The sequence below is a fragment of the Hyla sarda genome, chromosome 1 (genome assembly GCF_029499605.1).
Source record: "Hyla sarda isolate aHylSar1 chromosome 1, aHylSar1.hap1, whole genome shotgun sequence".
NCBI classification, from domain to species: Eukaryota; Metazoa; Chordata; class Amphibia; order Anura; family Hylidae; genus Hyla; species Hyla sarda.
Window position 1 is genome coordinate 83,856,485 of NC_079189.1, and position 18,235 is coordinate 83,874,719.

General features: G+C 41.9%; 1 protein-coding gene across 1 annotated transcript; it reads right to left on the reverse strand.

Annotated features, from left to right (window-relative positions):
- Window positions 1-414: 414 nt before the first annotated feature.
- On the reverse strand, window positions 415-17,527 carry UGDH (UDP-glucose 6-dehydrogenase). Its single transcript, XM_056556948.1, has 12 exons — window positions 17,069-17,527; window positions 11,673-11,845; window positions 8,727-8,828; window positions 7,999-8,199; window positions 7,135-7,332; window positions 6,897-7,044; window positions 5,821-5,915; window positions 4,980-5,110; window positions 4,096-4,229; window positions 3,737-3,828; window positions 3,476-3,586; window positions 415-714 (listed from the first exon to the last, which is right to left on the reverse strand). The coding sequence occupies exons 1-12, from the start codon at window positions 17,376-17,378 to the stop codon at window positions 604-606; spliced, it is 1,806 nt and encodes a 601-aa protein (XP_056412923.1). The 5' UTR covers window positions 17,379-17,527; the 3' UTR covers window positions 415-603.
- Between the last annotated feature and the right edge of the window lie 708 nt (window positions 17,528-18,235).

Genomic DNA, 18,235 nt, shown 5'->3' on the forward strand with positions numbered 1-18,235 from the left:
GCCGATACAGTTACTGCAGGGCCCGCCTTCTATACAGGAGCCTCTAAAAACTTCATAAAAAAAGGATAAAATGGTTACATTCTGTAGTTCTATAAAAATATCAAAAAAGTTTGTTTGGTCTTTAAAAATCACTAAGATTTTGGAAGGAAAATGAATTATTTACAAATAAATTATCTATTGGTGACATTGATCGTTAACCTAGACATACCTATAGGTAAAAACTAGAGATGAGTGAACTTACAGTAAATTCGATTCGTCACGAACTTCTCCGCTCGCCAGTTGCTGACTTTTCCTGCGTAAATTAGTTCAGCCTTCAGGTGCTCCGGTGGGCTGGAAAAGGTGGGTACAATCCTAGGAAAGAGTCTCCTAGGACTGTATCCACCTTTTCCAGCCCACCGGAAAGCTGAACTAATTTATGCAGGAAAAGTCATCAACTGCCGAGCCGAGAAGTTCGTGATGAATCGAATTTACTGTAAGTTCGCTCATCTCTAGTAAAAACTATTGTAGCCCTCTAAGGAGGGAAGAATACTGAAGGTGTAGTAGACCGTTCACAAATAAAATAACATTCATAGATAGAGTTTGGTTCGTTGGTCGGCACATGGTTTATACTCTGGCCTTCTTGACAGGCACATCGGCAAGGGTGATCTTGGGCATGTCGGCCGACGGCGTGAAAGGGATTCTCTTGGAAGCCACCTTTTTGCCAATGGTCTCAACCTGTAAGATAAAGAGTTAAAATCATAAGAACATGCATTAAATAATAAAAAGTACCCTCTACATAAAATTCATGTCTTAGCTCCATGGTCTCTAAACTGCGACCCTCCAGCTGTTGCAAAACTACAACCCCCAGCATGCCCGGACAGCCAACGGCTGTCCGGGCATGCTGGGGGTTGTAGTTTTGCAACAGCTGGAGGGTCGCAGTTTAGAGACCACTAGTAGGGCCAACATTTGCAGGAAGTTATGCCAGATTTTAATGTATTTTTTTCATTGCAGTTTTATCATTGGACCTATAGATTACATACATCAGTTTGTGCTACTCTCTGAATTAAATAGGATGAACAAAAGTTATGTTGGAGACTACTGTACTAGGTTTACAATTTCTAATGTAATGGGCAATTGGGGGGGGGGGGGGGGGGGGGGCTGTAGAGCTGTAGCGAGTGTTAGATCATTAGAAAAAGTCAGTGTTCTGCCTCTTCTGTATGAGTCATTCCGGGAGGAAAGAACGGAAAGTTTCTCCTGATCTCTTTGGTCACATAAGTCCGGATTGCAGAATGTCTGCAGGGTTACACCCATGTAACAGTCCACCTCACCCACGGATTGAATTCCTCACGTCTCACTTTTCACATTTTATTTAGAAATCTGTATCTACATAACATGAGATTATAGCTAGAACATTTAAGCAACATTAAATGCCATAGCTAGATTGGGACTAATATTGAAGGCATGACTATACAGTCTGGTTAAGAAGGAGACCCATTGCATCAAGTTCAGACGTTTTGGGTGGAGTGTGACCCCTATGACTCAAAAGAAACTCTGCACTGAGTGTACAAGAAAATAGTGTAAGTTTATAACAGAGGTCATGCACGAGTCATGTCGCTGTGACCAGGCCCAGCTATAGAGAACAGAACTGGACGATGACGCTCTCCAGCCAACCCAATTAGGCCCTTTCACACTCCAGGTATCAGTCTTTTTTTTTTTTCCCCCATCCGCTATTGTAAAGTTAAAAAAAAAAAAAAACACACACACACACACACACACACACACACACTTTACAATAACTGATTATTTTTTTTGAACATCCAGTTCCCATAAACTTCAATGTAAAATTTTAACATCCGGTTTTTCACCTTTGTTTGCTGGACCAAAAATTAGTGCATGCACCATCTTTTGTGGCAGCAAAAATAACTTACATTAGTAAAAACAGACATCCGAATGCACGATGCAATTGAAATGAATGGGATTTTCTTTTTTTACAGCTGATTCCAGAATTTTTCTATGGGTAATAAGGGGAATAACAGAGGTTTCCTCCCCCCCCCCCCCCCCCCCCCCCTTTTCTTAACAGGATGATACCTGTAGTGTAAAAGGGGCCTTAAAAGGGATTATGCAGGATTAGAAGATAGCCGTTTTTTTCCCCCAAAACAGCGCCACTCTTGTCAACAGTGTGTGTAATATTGCAGCTCAGTTCCTTTGAAGTGAATGGAGCAGAGTTGTAACACCATAAACTACCTGAGTGTGGCACTGTTTTTTTTTCCCTCCCTTTCTCGTTTGTAATTTTTATTTTTTTTGAAGAAAGCTGTTCTGTTTTTCTAATTCTGGATAATTGTATACACACATTGATTAGCTATTGTTGCAGCTTTATTGGTAAGCATTATTAAAAGAGGGTTGTTTCACCAAGACAAGGCCTTTGCATATACCCTCTGGAACCCCCAATCGAGAGAATAAAGGGTTACAGCGGTGGAGTAGCTCTGTATACTCCTTTCACAGACATATTAAGATGTGCAGAGAAAAAGTGAATTCACAAAATGGAAGGTGGTCCAAGAGGCCAGACACCGACCAATCATAATGTAATGGCATATCCTAGAGCGGGGTTTTTCCCAACCAGGGTGACGATAGTTGTTGCAAAACTACAACCCCCTAGTCTGGGAGTAATCGTTTTTATATACAGATGGAGGCACCCTTGTTGGAAAACACTGTCCTAGAGACATGCCATTACTTTAGATGTGACACATCTTTAAGAAGAGTACCTGTCCTCAAACAACTTTTAATATACTTATTCCTTATGTAATCATAAGATACTTTGCTATTAATTTGCTGCTAAAATTGTCAACCTTTATAAGTTTGTGATTGAGAAAAAAAATCGCCACTAGGTGGCTCTGTTCCCTGCGCAAGTCTGTTTGCTCTCCTCTCGGTCTGGCAGGAGACCTAACTCAGGAGGGCCATGGGGAGGCACAGCTCTCGCAGGCTTCAGTGACATCACACCTGCTGGGGAACGCCCACTCTCTCCTGCCAGGAGCTCACACAATGCAAGGTATGATACACAGCTTTTAAAAAGGAAAACAGTCATATGTTCACTCACACTAAACCTAACACACTGGGCAGGAGGGGTGTTCAGAAGTGTAATCTGAGTTCCTTTAGAAAATATGGTTTGATGACAGGTACTCTTTAAAGGTGTATGTAGATTGAAGAGGGGCACACCTTGCAAAGGGCCATCCTTTATGAAGCACAGCGCTGGATGCATGGATAAGCAACTGCTTTGGCAGATACATCCTGTCCTTTTATTATGTTGATAACTATTAACTTCACTAGCTAACAGTATACTCCAAACTTATAGGTGGCCATAACTGTCAAGCTGCCATAGGGAATCATACTTGAATATTTTTCTTGTCTCTTGGTAGGCATTTTTTTTTTTCCAGAAATGGGAAATATGATGGTCTTTAAGGTTTCTCTGATGGTTATATTTTAAGTCACACAGACCTACCTGAAAACCAATGTTCTGCAGCTCCCCGTGAAGGTCATCTAGAACCCGGCGACCATCAAATATGAATGCAGGCTTTAACATCTTGGAATGGATGCGATTGAAATCCAGTTCCTACCAAAGAGACAAAGCTGTCAGCTTGTACATGATCAGGAAACCCTCAATATATAGAGGACAGTGCTCTGAACAGAGAGTTAGATTAGGAGCCTGCTGTCATGACCTCACATTACTATAGGATGAGCAGATCTTCATTTCTTTACTCACCTTAAACATGTCCCACTCAGTGCAGATAACCATAGCGTGTGCTCCCTCACAAGCCTCATATGGATCTGTAGGGATATGGACCAGTTGCTCCACTTTAGGGGGGGGGGGGGGAAAAAAAAAAAAAATTATATCTCCATGAACTCTCACCAGATGTGTTAGTTACTGAACACCTAGTATTACAAGAATCTTGAAAGAATTAACATAATGATCTAATGATGCCAGGAGGCAGTAACTAAAGCAGACACTGAAGTTCAAACTCCTCGAATAAGGAAAAACAAACAGCAATGTTGGCTGCCATGTCTCCCATATGTGTTTGGCTCTTGTATGAAAGATCTCCATCTCCTGCGTGGATCACATACCTCTGTCATCAGCCGCCACACCAGGTTGAGATAAGTCCATGATAATTTGTTGTCTCGGCACCTTCGGATCATATATGTGCAGCTTAGCTCCCTCATCCATTAGGTATTTGCAGATGTAGATACTGGAGGATTCTCTGTGGAAGTAATGTAAGAGCTTCAGATAATGGCCAATTTACATACACACATCCAATATACTGTATATATACATACAGCAACATTTCAGATGCTCTATGGAACCTTGGAATCAGTAGTGTTGTAATTTAAGTGAAGTTAATATATATATCAGAAAATTGCATGGCTGTATCCACAAGATCATTGGGTTCCATATCCTATAGCTCAAACAAAAACTGACCTCAAAACCCAATATCACACAGCAATTACGTGCACACTTTACTTGGTCCTAATCAGAATACATGCACATCCGGCCAAGGGAGAAAGCTAAACTGTCCTGGGAATAAGACAATCAGGTGTGCTAAAATCCATCTGCGTAATCCTCCTTTATCACAACACAATTTCCTATAGGGGAGATACACAGGGGCCACCAGGTATCTGTTAAATGGTCAGCCAATCCAATCAAAATTAACACATTTGACCAGTTTTAATCTAATGGTATATAGAGGATGCAGAATTTGCTCCCCTGATCTCAGATACAGTCTATGCACACTTCTCAGAAAAAAAAAAACACACAATTCCACAAGAAAATGCTGCATGAATTTCAGGCAATACACTTCAATGGGATTCCACCTTCCCAGTCACACAGCAGAATTTCCACTGCAGGAATTCTATTGAAGTGAATGGGCAATTAATTTCTGCAGAATTCACATGCAGAAATTCTACAGGGTTAACACAGCCTAGTGTCAAGAGAGTCTAGTAATGTAATTTACCTTGTGTCTCCGGTGTCCTTTTTAAATGCAAAACCTAGCACAGCAATTTTTTTGTCTGTTACAGTGTTGAAGAGACAATCAATGATCCTTGAGGTAAACCTTCGCCTCTGGTAGTCATTCATATCAATGACCTGCAATGAAATTAACATCTGTCACATAACCTGCTTCACAATTGTAGTTTTACAACAGCTGAAGGCACTGCCTTAGGGTAATGTGTATGATCAACACCAATTTAGTGGTTAATCCTATGCATTAGAGTTGAGCAAACTTACAGCAAATTGGCTTGTAGCGAACCTTGCAGCTCGGGTGTTTACTTTAGTCTGCGTAAATTAGTTCAACTTTCCAAAGGGCTCTGGTTGCCTGGAAAAGTACAGGAGGACAGTATTAGGTCTCCTAGAACTGTATCCACCTTTTCCAGGCAACTGGAGCCCTTGGAAAGCTGAACTAATTTACATAGACTAAAGTAAGCAACAGCCGAGCTGCAAAGTTCGCTACGAGCCAATTTACTGTAAGTTCGCTCAATTCTAATATGCATAAGGCTAAGTTTCCACTTTTTTTTTTCTGGCAGTTTTTGGATATCTGCCACTGCAGTTTTTGAGCCAAAAGTCAGAAGTGGATCCATAAGGGAGGAGAAGTATAAGTTCTTCCTTTATATGTCCAATTCTTTTTTAATACACTTCTGGCTTTGGCTCAAAGACTGCAGTGGCCGTTTTCCAAAAACTGCCAGAAAAAAAAAACACGTGGAAACTTAACAGAGCCAGAATGATAGTCAGTCATTTACATAGAGCTAAGGTCACTTGACCAACCCACATATCGAGACCCAGAATGTGCTAATACCTACCTGTTGCCAGTATTTTGCAACTTCATGCAAATTTAAAACTTCACACAAATACACTAAATTCAGGACATCTTTTTGGAAGCAGCTCCCACCAAAACCTATAAAATAAAAAAGTGTTTTTTGTTTGTTATTAGAAATATGTTTATAAGAGAGGATTTTGTTGTATTACAAGCAATTCTATGACCATCAGGATTTTCAATGCAATAATGTGAAAATGTAATTCTCTACTTGGGGTGTCCTAGCATCCAACTAACCCTAGATAGAGTGTTCAGTATTCTAGAGAAGATGGGTCTTAAACTATAATGCAAATCTATGGTCCATCTACCAACTATACTATATTAAAGGGGTAGGGGATAAGATGTCAGATCGCGGGGCTCCCGCTGCCGGGATCTCGGCTGCAGCACCCACCTGTATAGCTTCCACCTCACACCAGCAACACTGGAGGCTCCGGATCCCGACCACAATGGCGGAGGAGCGTGACATCACGACTCCGCCCCTCAATGCAAGTCTATGGGAGGGGGCGTGACGGACCTCCCATAGACTTGCATTGAAGGGGCGGGGCATGACATCACACAGGGCAGAGTCGTGATGTCACGCTCGTCCGCCATTGTGGTCGGGATCCGAAGCCTCCAGCGTTGCCGGTGTGAGGTGGAAGCCGTACAGGTGGGTGCTGAAGCAGAGATCCCAGGGGTCCCCAGCAGCAGGACCCCCGTGATCTGACATCTTATCCCCTATCCTTTGGATAGGGGATAAGATGTCTAGGGGTGCCAAGTACACCTTTAAGCCGATAGCATGATATTCTGCAGATTTAAGCAGCCACTTCACTTCTCCACTGTTGGTTGTCACGATGCATGGTCTTAGGCTCTATGACATGGTATAAAAGTATTATACACCTGGAGTTACTCAGAAAAACTAGTAACGTTACACAAATCCCTACATAGGGAACCTGACACTAGAAAAGCACAGGATAACTATCTAAGCTTCAACACTACAGTAAGCTGATAACTACCTGCTGGGAATATTGTACAGAAAACACACACACACACACACACACACACACACTTTTGGGTTGTACTTACCAACACTGGCTTTCAGGAATTTGTTTCCAATTCTTTGGTCCATTCCAATAGCCCTGGCTACTTCTTCTACATCTGCACCAGTAGCCTCACATAAGGCACTGATTGAGTTAATACTGCTGATCCTCTGGGCAAGGAAAGCATTAGCAGCCTAGGGGCGGGCAGAAGATACAACGTAAAGTACGCAGGTCAACAAATAATCATGCTCCTATCATATTCCAGAATTTGTTATAACACTTACCAGTTTAGAAAGCTCAGAGGACCAAGTGTTGGTGGTTATAATCTTTTCAGCAGGGACCCAGTGTTCATATACAGCACACAGAGCACGCACAGCTTTCTGGCCTTCAGAGGTCTCATCTCCTCCTATTAACACCCTGTCAGGGTTTTTAAGATCCTTGATAGCAGTTCCTTCCGCAAGGAACTCTGGGTTAGACAGCACCTTGGATGGAAAGATGATCATACCATTAGTACAAACATAAGGCTTGTTGCACTTTTGCAACATTTCCCCCCCCCCCCCCCCCAAATCATCGCTTATTATGTCTCCATGGCAACAGACTACACAATCATGTAGTCATATATAATACTACCCCCCCATACACAATAAATCAATACCAGTGGATTCTCCCAGAAATATGATTTGTGTGTGAGAGCCTTTGTCCTCTCCAGTCAGCACAACAAAAGTATTATAAAATCCTGAGATAATCATTGCCTGGTGTCTGGTATTGACTTTTATACACAGTCTTAATAGGGAATTAAATTAACATGGATTCCCAACCTGGGGTTATACCCAACTCAAAAAGGAGTTTGCAGGAGAAATATAAAATATATAAATATTATACATTTCTCCTGCAAACTCCTTTTGAGTTGGGTATAACCCCAGGTTGGGAATATTTTTATATTATATTATATTTTCTCCATTTACAGGCCCTGTACATGTTGTTGAACAAGACCAGGACAGAAAACATTCAGAAGTCTTTGAAATGGTGAAAAAAAAAAAAAAAAAATAAATAAATTTCTGTGTATTATACCTGTATAATAAAAGTAGATTGTGTTTTTAAAATGGCTGAATCATCGGTACATAAATTCATAGGTTTGTGTCAATTACCTGGAGATTGAGATTGGGTTTTGTGTTGGCGTCAAAGATCCGCCGAATGCTCTCCGCAGCTCTCACCGGTACGGTGCTCTTTTCAGTCACAATTTTGTATCCATTGGAGTTTTGCACAATCCTTCGGGCACAGGCTTCTATGTATTTCAGATCTGCGGCTCGGCCTTTGCCCATACCATATGTTTTTGTTGGGGTGTTCACCTGCCCAAGGAAAAAGCCTTAAGTTAAATTCAAAGATATTTAGAAGTATATGGAGTCAGCACATTACAGGGGAAACACATCTGACTGCATTCCAAAAGAAAAAATAAATAAATAATTTTTTTTTTATCATAATATATCTCTCTACATATTATCTATGTAGAGGGATATGTGAAATATGCAGCTGTCAAACAGATCACTGATCTCAGACACTTATCTTTTATCAAATATTGTAGAGCCACTATACACTAATGTAACATCTGCTCAGGCCTACTGTAAAGTAAGGGAGTGGGCATCATAAGGCTCTAAGACATTCAAGACATGTATGCACCATGGATAAATCCTTTAACACAGTGTATCCAAACCAGGGGGCCTCCAACTGTTGCAAAACTACCACTCCCAGCATGCCCGGACAGCCGAAGGCTGTCCGAGCATGCTGGGAGTGGTAGTTTTGCAACAGCTAAAGAAGCCCTGATTGGGAAACCCTGCTATAAGACTTTAATGTAAACCCTGTCAATGTAAGAACTTACAGAAATGAACACAAGATCAGCTTCTTGGATGGCTCCATCAATGTCAGTGGAGTAAAATAGGTTCTTTCCTCGGCAGGACTCAACCACTTCTTTCAGTCCGGGCTTCAAACAAAAAAGACCGATCCCATCAGAGTAAGTTAAAAAGATGACATTATACAAGAACATTACAAAAAGGACAGAATTCGGCAGTTCCAATAGTGGCAGAAATTTAGCAGTGATCTGTATTGTGTTCTATTCAAAGACAGCAAACATCTGGATCATACAAGGTTAGATTTTACATTAGCTGTAAAGCCACTTGTTCTCTCTAGACGTCCGCACCACAACTTATGCCACCATACACAAAACTGGTACCATAAGAGACCAGTTTTTTGTAAAAAAAAAAAAAAAAAAAAAAAAAAAAAAATTTTTTAAGTTTTACATATTCACACACATTTGTTCTATAAAAAATTGTGTGTATATATAAAAATTATTATATGTCTAAATATAATAACTAGTAGATTACATTTGGTCCATGAAAGTCAATGGGTCTACTGCAATATATCTTGGTATAACTATACAACTAAACCGTAACATGTGAAAAGGGCCTAGTGTATTTGAATGCAACACTGTATAAAAATTGTATAAATTAAAGAAAAAAAACTGGGCTTTGAAATTAAAGCTTATATGAACTTTTCAAACCTATTAAAAAACATTGTGTATCTGAATTTAACTATTGCACTGCTGTCTGGGCACAATGTAGGTTCCCTTTACAGGGCAAGTACACTTCCTGCATCCTCCATATGTGAGCAATTACAGCCCTGTGCTTAGAAGTGCCAGCTCAGCAGAGGAAGTGAGGCAGGCCTGCCCCCACAGGTCATTTAGAAAACTGCAAGTAGTCCTAGATATGCTCTTTATAGTATAAAATGCTGTGTTACCCAACCAGTGTGCCTCCAGCTGTTGCAAAAGTCTACAACTCACAGCATGCTTGTACAGCCATTTACTGTCCAGGGAAGCTGGGAGTTGTAGTTTTGCAACAGCTGGAGGCACACTGGTTGGGAAAACACCAGAATAATACAAAGAAACAGAGCATGGTCACAGATCGGCAGAATAATCTGGTGCTGACAGTGTTTCACAATGTTTTTTATTGAATTTTATAAACATAGGAAATGTAACATATAACATATTATGATGTCAGAGTTTACATATGAACATGCATAATAACCTTGACTGGTGGAGCATAATCGTTCATCCAAACAGTGTTATGCATATTCACAAAGGATCTATTAGGTCCAAGGGGACCTTAATTGAAATTGTATCATTACTTAGTTTAGATAGTAAGGGTCTATGGGGGTTTATAAAGCTTAATCCACGATTCCCATGAGGCTGTACACTCATCTTTTTCCCCTTTGACCAAAAAGTATTAGCTCATAGTTATAATGCGATAGCAGTGTATTTATTAATTCGTTAATGTGTGGAATCTCTTTTGATTTCCATTTGGAGGCTAGTAACATTTTATATGACAAACATATGTGTACAAGCGGAGTTTGAATGTTTTTTGGGAGATCTTCCAGACCCAGAAGTAATTGGAGTAATTCATCTTTAGGTTGTGAGCAATGAGGGATCAATATCAAAATCATATTTTTTACTTCTGAAACAAAGGTAAGTATGGCCGGGCAAGCGAGGAAGATATGTTTTAGGGAGCCTTGTTCCCCACAATCCAATGCTTTGTTGGACAAGTTCCTTTTTCGTGACAAGGTAATATCAGACCACTGTATGTAGCTACTAGATGATTATTAAATATGAGTTTCCAATAGTGATATAATACCAAATTTTATTGATGAACAATAGCTGTAATCGCTTGGACCATCACCCCCATCATCTTCACATGTAATCTTTTATTTAAATGAATATAGTAGTTACCCAAGGGGCCACAGCCTGAGGTTTACCATTTAGATGTCTCCCTAAACATACCCCCAAGTGCACATTAACCTACGTACTGCTGGTATTGGAGATGTTCTACTCCGGTGATATAAAATGTTAATCATTATCACAGGTTATATGTGGCCAAGCTTACTGCGTATTAAGAACAGCATGGGGAAATAACGTGGTGAAAGGTAGAGGTCAGAGGCCCCGGTACAGAATCTATTTTATTGTCTGCAAGAAGAGGAGAATTCAAAAAAAATAAAAAGTACCAAACACATAAGATAGCTGTTGTCCAAATGCTTATTTGGCCAATAGCCATTGTTAAAGATCCCCCTCAAACATGAGCCTGTAGCTCCTCTCCTCTGGGGGCCCATCTTACCAAACACCGAAGGCTGGGGGGGGGGCATCCTTCATCAGGAAGCCCCTACACACATTAGATGGTTGGTTGATCCTGCCGAAAACGACAATTTCAGTTTGAGGGATGTAAAGCTAAGAAACGTCCAATACTTAATACCAGGTTATAAATACACTAAAATGGTGCCAATAAGGTATACAGCCATGTCAATGGAGTTATCGCTGTCAGAATGAAGTGAAGAGACATTTCCCGCTTCCTAATGCCTAAATGATTTTCCTACAAAAATACACATTCTATCTAAGGGGTGGCCTTCTGGAGGGGTTTCACTGTATCTTAATCTCTTTCGAGACATAACAGTGATCTTGCATGGTCCATGTATGGACAGATCCCATGTGATCGGACATGTCACAGATAAACATAGATGAAATGTGATATCTGGCCACCACCAATTTCCAGAATTACAGCTTTGTCAGAGGAAATCTATGACACAGTATATATACTATAGCAGAAATACAGGACGGTGCAGTGCTAAAGTTCACCCAGTAAAAAGGTCACATATGCCTCCATATAAAACAGCACATACAAGACTAAGCACACTATACTGCCACGCATTGCTGTATGTAAATATACATCTGACATCACGATCCATATATAACAAAGAGGGGAAGTGCTTACAGCACAGGCCTTACCTCATAAATTGGGAGGGTGTCTGAATTCCAAGCATTTATTCGGGCCTCATTTACATCCACCACCGTCACCTTGATGTCAGGGCACATGTGAGCTATGACACTGCATGTTGGACCCCCAACATATCCAGCACCAATACAGCAGATCTTCTTAATCTGAAACATTGTAAAGGATCCTGCAAAATAATCGTTGGCATCATATCAGTCAGAACAACCACAACAAAAAAAATACAAAAAACCACAGACAAGAGGGCTTGTGAAATAAGGGAAGAACGCAAACTACAGGTCTTCTAAGCAAGGCACATAGCAGCATACAGGTTGTGGTCTAGAAGGACATTTTTTGGTAGGTGGAGGCATCCATAACCCAATATGAGTAACTGAGCTTTACAAGGAGGTCAATGGAGGGAGGGAATTATTAGGACTGTAGGTGGACAAAAGTCCTATAAACATCTCAAACAAGCAAAGGAGAAAATAAGACAGGAATTTGTCCAGAACTTGAGTTTATATTAACAGGAGACTCCACTGTATAGCAAATAAACAGTATATAGTGAAAACCGTATGTAAGAGAGGACACAACTCGCTGCACGCATAAAAGAAAACCGTGTAAAGAATCAAAGAAGAGAAGGAAGGAACGACCAGGTGTGGGCACCAGTAGTGTCAGTCCTAGGCCTGTATGGGACTGGAAGACTGATGATTCCTTTGTATTCCTGACCTCAATAATGAAGGGATCACCACTGAGGTCAATGGGAGATGAAAGATCTGGCAAAATTTGGAAATGATGACAGATGAACTTGCATCATTTTGAGCCCCATAGAAGATACATGACACATGAGTGGTATATAGTCTTAGGCCCCCGCACGGACCCAGTATAGAGGAACATGGAGGAAGTTTAACAAAAAAAAAAAATATATATACATGCATTAATATAAATAGTATAATATTAGGGCTCCAACAATTAAACATGGATACAATTCGATATCAGGATTCATTGTCTACGAATCCAGTTATCGAATAATTGGCCGATTCGTTGCAAAGGGATGCCGGGCGCCGGTAGTCATGAGGCTGCAGCAGGCGGTGCGGGCGTTCAGGCGCTGTGTCTGCAGGTCCTGCAAATCCCACATCGCTACAGCCTCTTTAAGTTAACAGTACCTGACCCCAGTCCCAGAGCCGGGCAGGTGCCGCTGGATGCGGTTGCAGCACTGTTGCTGCGGGATCAGCTGCTGCTCACAGCTCAGGAGCTGCACACCGAGCTGCTGGAGACCGGCAGGGAGCTGCCCCGGCTCCAGGACTACTTCTCCGATCCTGGCAACTAGCGGGCATCAGTAACCCCAGCGGCAGTGGACAGCTGAGTAAGTGACCCGATGAGGGGCGGCTGTAAGCTGGGCTGCTGATATTCCCGGTGTGGAAGGAGATAAATGACAGACAGGTGGCATGGGTCTGTGTCACTACAGTCTGCAATAGTAAGCTTGGTGGGGCCAGTATTAGTATATAGTGTGCACTACACACACTGCTATACACATGGGGGGGTACGTGCAGAGCATTGCACCCATGTCTTCTGCAGACATGTGTTGGGTGCAATCCTCTGCAGTTACACATACTCCAATATAAAAAAAGGAAATTAACTGCTCCCCCAATAAAAAATAGCTCCCCTTTTCCTATACAAAAAAAAGTTAAATAAAAATTATATACATACAAAAAAAAGTATTGCAGCACTACTTATCTCAGTCCGTGTGGGGTGCCAGCGCCCAGACTTGATCAGAGCCCCCGTGATATAAAAATAGAAAAGCGCAGCACTCCTCCAGTACGTGAAAAAAGTGAATTTATTTGCTCACATGTAAAGCAGCAACATTTCTGTCCTACTAATAGGACCATTTTCAAAAATGGTCCTATAATAGGACAGAAACGTTGCTGCTTTACATGTGAGCAAATAAATCCACTTTTCTCATGTACTGGAGGAGTGCTGCGCATATATATATTTTATAATATATTTTTAACACATTTTATACTACCGCATGGCTACCTGTCTGAACTATTAAAATATTAGTGAATCATTAACATTTTATTTTAATAGTTCAGACAGTTACCCATGCGGCAGTATCACATTAGCTGGGTTTCTGTACAGGATCATCAATAATGACCCTGTATAGCAACTGGCTAAAAATTTTATAATATATATATATATATATATATATATATATATATATATATATATATATATATATATATATACACACACACACACACACACACACAACTAGAAACTTAATATGGCCATTGTACACAATTTTTCAAGTAGAGTCAGCTGAACCCATTTTTTTTTTTGGCATTTTGATTTTTTTCCACCCCCGATTAATCGATAAAATCATCGACAACTAATCGATTATTAACATAATCGTTAGCTGCAGTATATATATATTTTATTTTTTTTTTTTTTTTTCCTCTCTTCCCCCCACTACATCTGCATTTCCACAGTGCTAGCAATGATAAACAGGGACAAAGACAACTCTGCAAGTCCAAGTCAATAGTCTTGAACCGAAAGAATTAACAAAACAAAGAAACGTCATTTACACAATAGACGGGATCTTTTATCTTGTACTTCAACTCCAGAAACTAGACTTCATTAGGTACAGCCATTGTTTCTGCTGGTCCCCATTAACATTAATCTTATTAAAAAGATGCAACCCCACATGAAGTAGTGTACGTCTATACAGGGCTGGAGACCCCCCTATGTTGCTGATTACTGACGTTTAGGGTCTCTAGGTGATTCATGTTGTGGGTTCAGTAGAAGGAAATGTACGTCATAGAGAGGAGGGGGGACCCTGGGGAACACTGTACACTCAGCCTGTTGAGCAATCTGCAGTTAGTCAGAACTCTGTACTACAGGGACTACAGGGGGCCCCATATATAATACAGAACATAGAATATATAGTGAGAGATTAATTTGCGCAAATATACCTATTTTAAGGCAGGGAATAGAGGAGGAGGCACGCAGGGGGTCTACTTAAGACAGTGTTCCCCAACCAGGGTGCCTCCAGCAGTTGCAAATCTACAACTCCCAGCATGCCCGGACAGCCAAAGGCTGTCCGGGCATGCTGGAAGTTGTAGATTTGCAACTGCTGGAGGCACCCTGGTTGGGGAACACTCAATTAAGAAATAAAACTAGGACAGAGATTCTGTCTCCCCAATGTAGGCATTCCCAGCGACTCCTTTTCTGGAAAAGCTGGGTGCCAACAAACTTGGCACCCAGATATCTAGTATGTGTATGTAACAAGGACTGGGTAGTAATCAGGAAAAGCTGGATTTCAGTGGTGAGCGCTCTAATGGAGGCCGTGCAATTTTTTTTTTTATTTATTTTTTTTAAACAGATATGGCTAAAAAGTTTCAGTCTAGAACTAATAGGACACAGTTATAGTAATTTATATGTATAGAAAAAACAACATTTATAAAAATGAACAATAAACTAGTATGCCACAAATAAGACCCTAAACGCTAATTTTTTTGGTCAGGAGACCCCCAGACTTGCGGTCGGCCTCCCCCATGCAGGTAGTAAATGGAGCCTTTCATCGGCTTACTGAATAGGGAGCATTCAATACAACATTGGGACCTCGTCCAGTGTAAAGCATTGCTGGATAGGGGATGGACAGAACACTATGGAGACACCGATACCGATTCCTGGGCAATAAGGCACTCTGAGAAACGTACATGGGATCAGAACGTTGGTATAACAAGGCACAGCTTGGCCTGTCGTACAGCAAACTGGCCATAAGGCACTTTCGTGTTTCAGCCCTATACAAATAAAAATACTATTATTTCTATTTAGTGCAAGTAGTAACTAGTAGTATGGCATCGATGGAACCATTTGGAAAGTATAGTTGAAAGTTTTTATATAGATTACGTTACACTGAATGCTTTTTCGACAAATAGTTAACTTATTCACCCTTGATATGGGTTGCATCACATTGCGCCTACCAACTTTCTATGGTCAGGGTCAGCATAGCATGCCAGTGGGCACAGGGTCATAGATAGTAGAAAAGTGCTGTGTGTGCAGAAGTCATCCCCTATCAGAGGTTCTCATAGATTTGGGGGGGGGGGGGGGGGGGACTACAGTGAGCGGTAGTTTTGCAACATCTGATAGTAGCACAGTTTACAGGCCGCCATATATATACACATATATATATATATATATATATACACACACACACACACACACACACAGCTAGGTGAGCGTAAAAAAAAAAAAAAATTACCAACGCGATAACCCTGGCAACTTCACCACTAAATAATGTAATATATTATAATAGGTTTTTATAATAGATCAGTGATCTCTGTGTATATCAGTGTCTATGTGAGTTTCATAAGCTTTAATGGCAAAAAGTGTCATGTGAACATGGCCTTAGGCAGTGATACCCAATGAATGGCTATAGCAAAACTACTACCCCCATCATGCAGTCACTGCAACAGTTTTAGGCAGTGATACCCAATGTATGGCTGTTGCAAAACTACAAACCCCATCATGCAATCACCGCGACAGTTTTAGGCAGCAATACCCAATGTATGGCTATTGCAAAACTACAAACCCCATCATGCAATCACCGCGACAGTTTTAGGCAGTGATACCCAAAGTATGGCTACTGCAAAACTACAAACCCCCCCCCTGAAGCTCCACATCTGGAGCAATGAACAAGTCAGATCAAGTTGCAATAAGTTCAGGACCCCTTAGGGCCCCATTTCCTGGAGCCCCACATGAGAATGATCAGAATCTATGGACTCTATTACCAGGAACAAAGTCCTGATCCTGTAATGAAGAACAGATGGGGCCAGGAAGTTCCCTGTAGGATCACATAGGATCCCCCTCAGCAGTGGATCTCTGGTAGATGGATACAGTAGTATTTCCCATAGATCCCGCTGTAGCTGAGCTGGAAGAGTCGGCAGAGATCCCTGTGCCCATCAATGCCCACCGATCCCATCAATGCCCACCGATCCCATCATCAATGCCCACCGATCCCATCATCAATGCCCACCGATCCCATCAATGCCCACCGATCCCATCAATGCCCACCGATCCCATCATCAATGCCCACCGATCCCATCATCAATGCCCACCGATCCCATCATCAATGCCCACCGATCCCATCATCAATGCCCACCGATCCCATCATCAATGCCCACCGATCCCATCATCAATGCCCACCGATCCCATCATCAATGCCCACCGATCCCATCAATGCCCACCGATCCCATCAATGCCCACCGATCCCATCATCAATGCCCACCGATCCCATCATCAATGCCCACCGATCCCATCATCAATGCCCACCGATCCCATCATCAATGCCCACCGATCCCATCATCAATGCCCACCGATCCCATCATCAATGCCCACCGATCCCCACACTTACCTAGACAGCACAGAGAAGAGCCCGGAGCAGAGTCAGTGTCGCCTAGTGCCGAGCATGGGCTGGACACCCATATACCCGTTATCGGGCACACCCACAGGGAGGAGACAGGGGTGGGCAGTGGGTGTGCTGGGTGAGGGGTGCAGGAGAAGATGGGAGGTGCTGTATACAGGGGGTGAATGGAGAGGGGCGGTAGAGTCCTCGTGCTCCGGATGTAGAAGTCAGATCCCTCCCATACCCCGCACCGAGCATGTGTGCTGTATACAGACCCTATGGTAGAGTGCAAGCTCCTGGGCCGAATGCACTGTGCCATTATGGGGGACGACTAGCCGCTCCTGAGATAATTCAGCCCAGCGTTTCCCAACCAGGGTGCCTCCTGCTGTTGCAAAACTACAACTCCCAGCATGCCCGGACAGCCGAAGGCAGATTCAGCCTATTCACAAGGAACAGTGAGGGAGATTTATGAAAACATGTGCAAAATGGTTCAGTTGCCCATAGCAACCAATCAGAACGCTTCTTTCATTTTTAAAGAGGCCTGTGAAAAATGAAAGCAGCGATCTGATTGGTTGCTATGGGCAACTGAACCACTCTTCCTCTGCACAGGTTTTGATAATTTTCCCCTACTCTGTCTGATCTATGGAAACACTGGCCCTCATTTACTATTCTAAACCCGACTTGTTTTGTCGTTTTTTTTAGGCGACATGTCACAGACATCGTGCGCCAGTCTGCGACACTATGCAACATTTTTTCCCGACTGACCCGATGTGGATTCTCACAAACCCGAAAAAGGGGCGTAACCCGACATTTCTGAGCTTTCCCACGTATTTATAAAGGTTTCCAACCCGAATTTGTTGAATTGTTGTGGATTTTTTCCCGATAACTCAGAGGAGTTGGAAAACAAAACCTACAAAACCCACGTGCGACAATCAGGATGCGACATAATAATAAATACCAGGGGAAAAAAGCAGTCGGGTACGAAAGCAAGATAGACTTACAACCCGATTTTCTAAGTAAATGAGGGCCACTATGTTAAGGCCTCGTTCACACACGTAGGGTTCTTTTCTGGCGTTTTAGAAGACATAAGGGATTATAGAAGTTTTTATTTGATGTAACAAGCATTTTTAGGCATGTTTTTGGCGATTAGATGTTTCCACTTGTTTTTTGTTTGTG

Excerpts from the sequence above, each read along its gene's own strand:
- UGDH (XM_056556948.1), bottom strand. The coding sequence starts at position 17,378 with ATGGCACAGTGCATTCGGCCCAGGAGCTTGCACTCTACCATAGGGTCT. Across the intron at positions 7,333-7,998 it reads AACCCAATCTCAATCTCCAG|GTGCTGTCTAACCCAGAGTT; the intron begins GTAATTGACACA and ends TTTCCATCCAAG. Across the intron at positions 3,587-3,736 it reads CTGAGTGGGACATGTTTAAG|GAACTGGATTTCAATCGCAT; the intron begins GTGAGTAAAGAA and ends TCTCTTTGGTAG.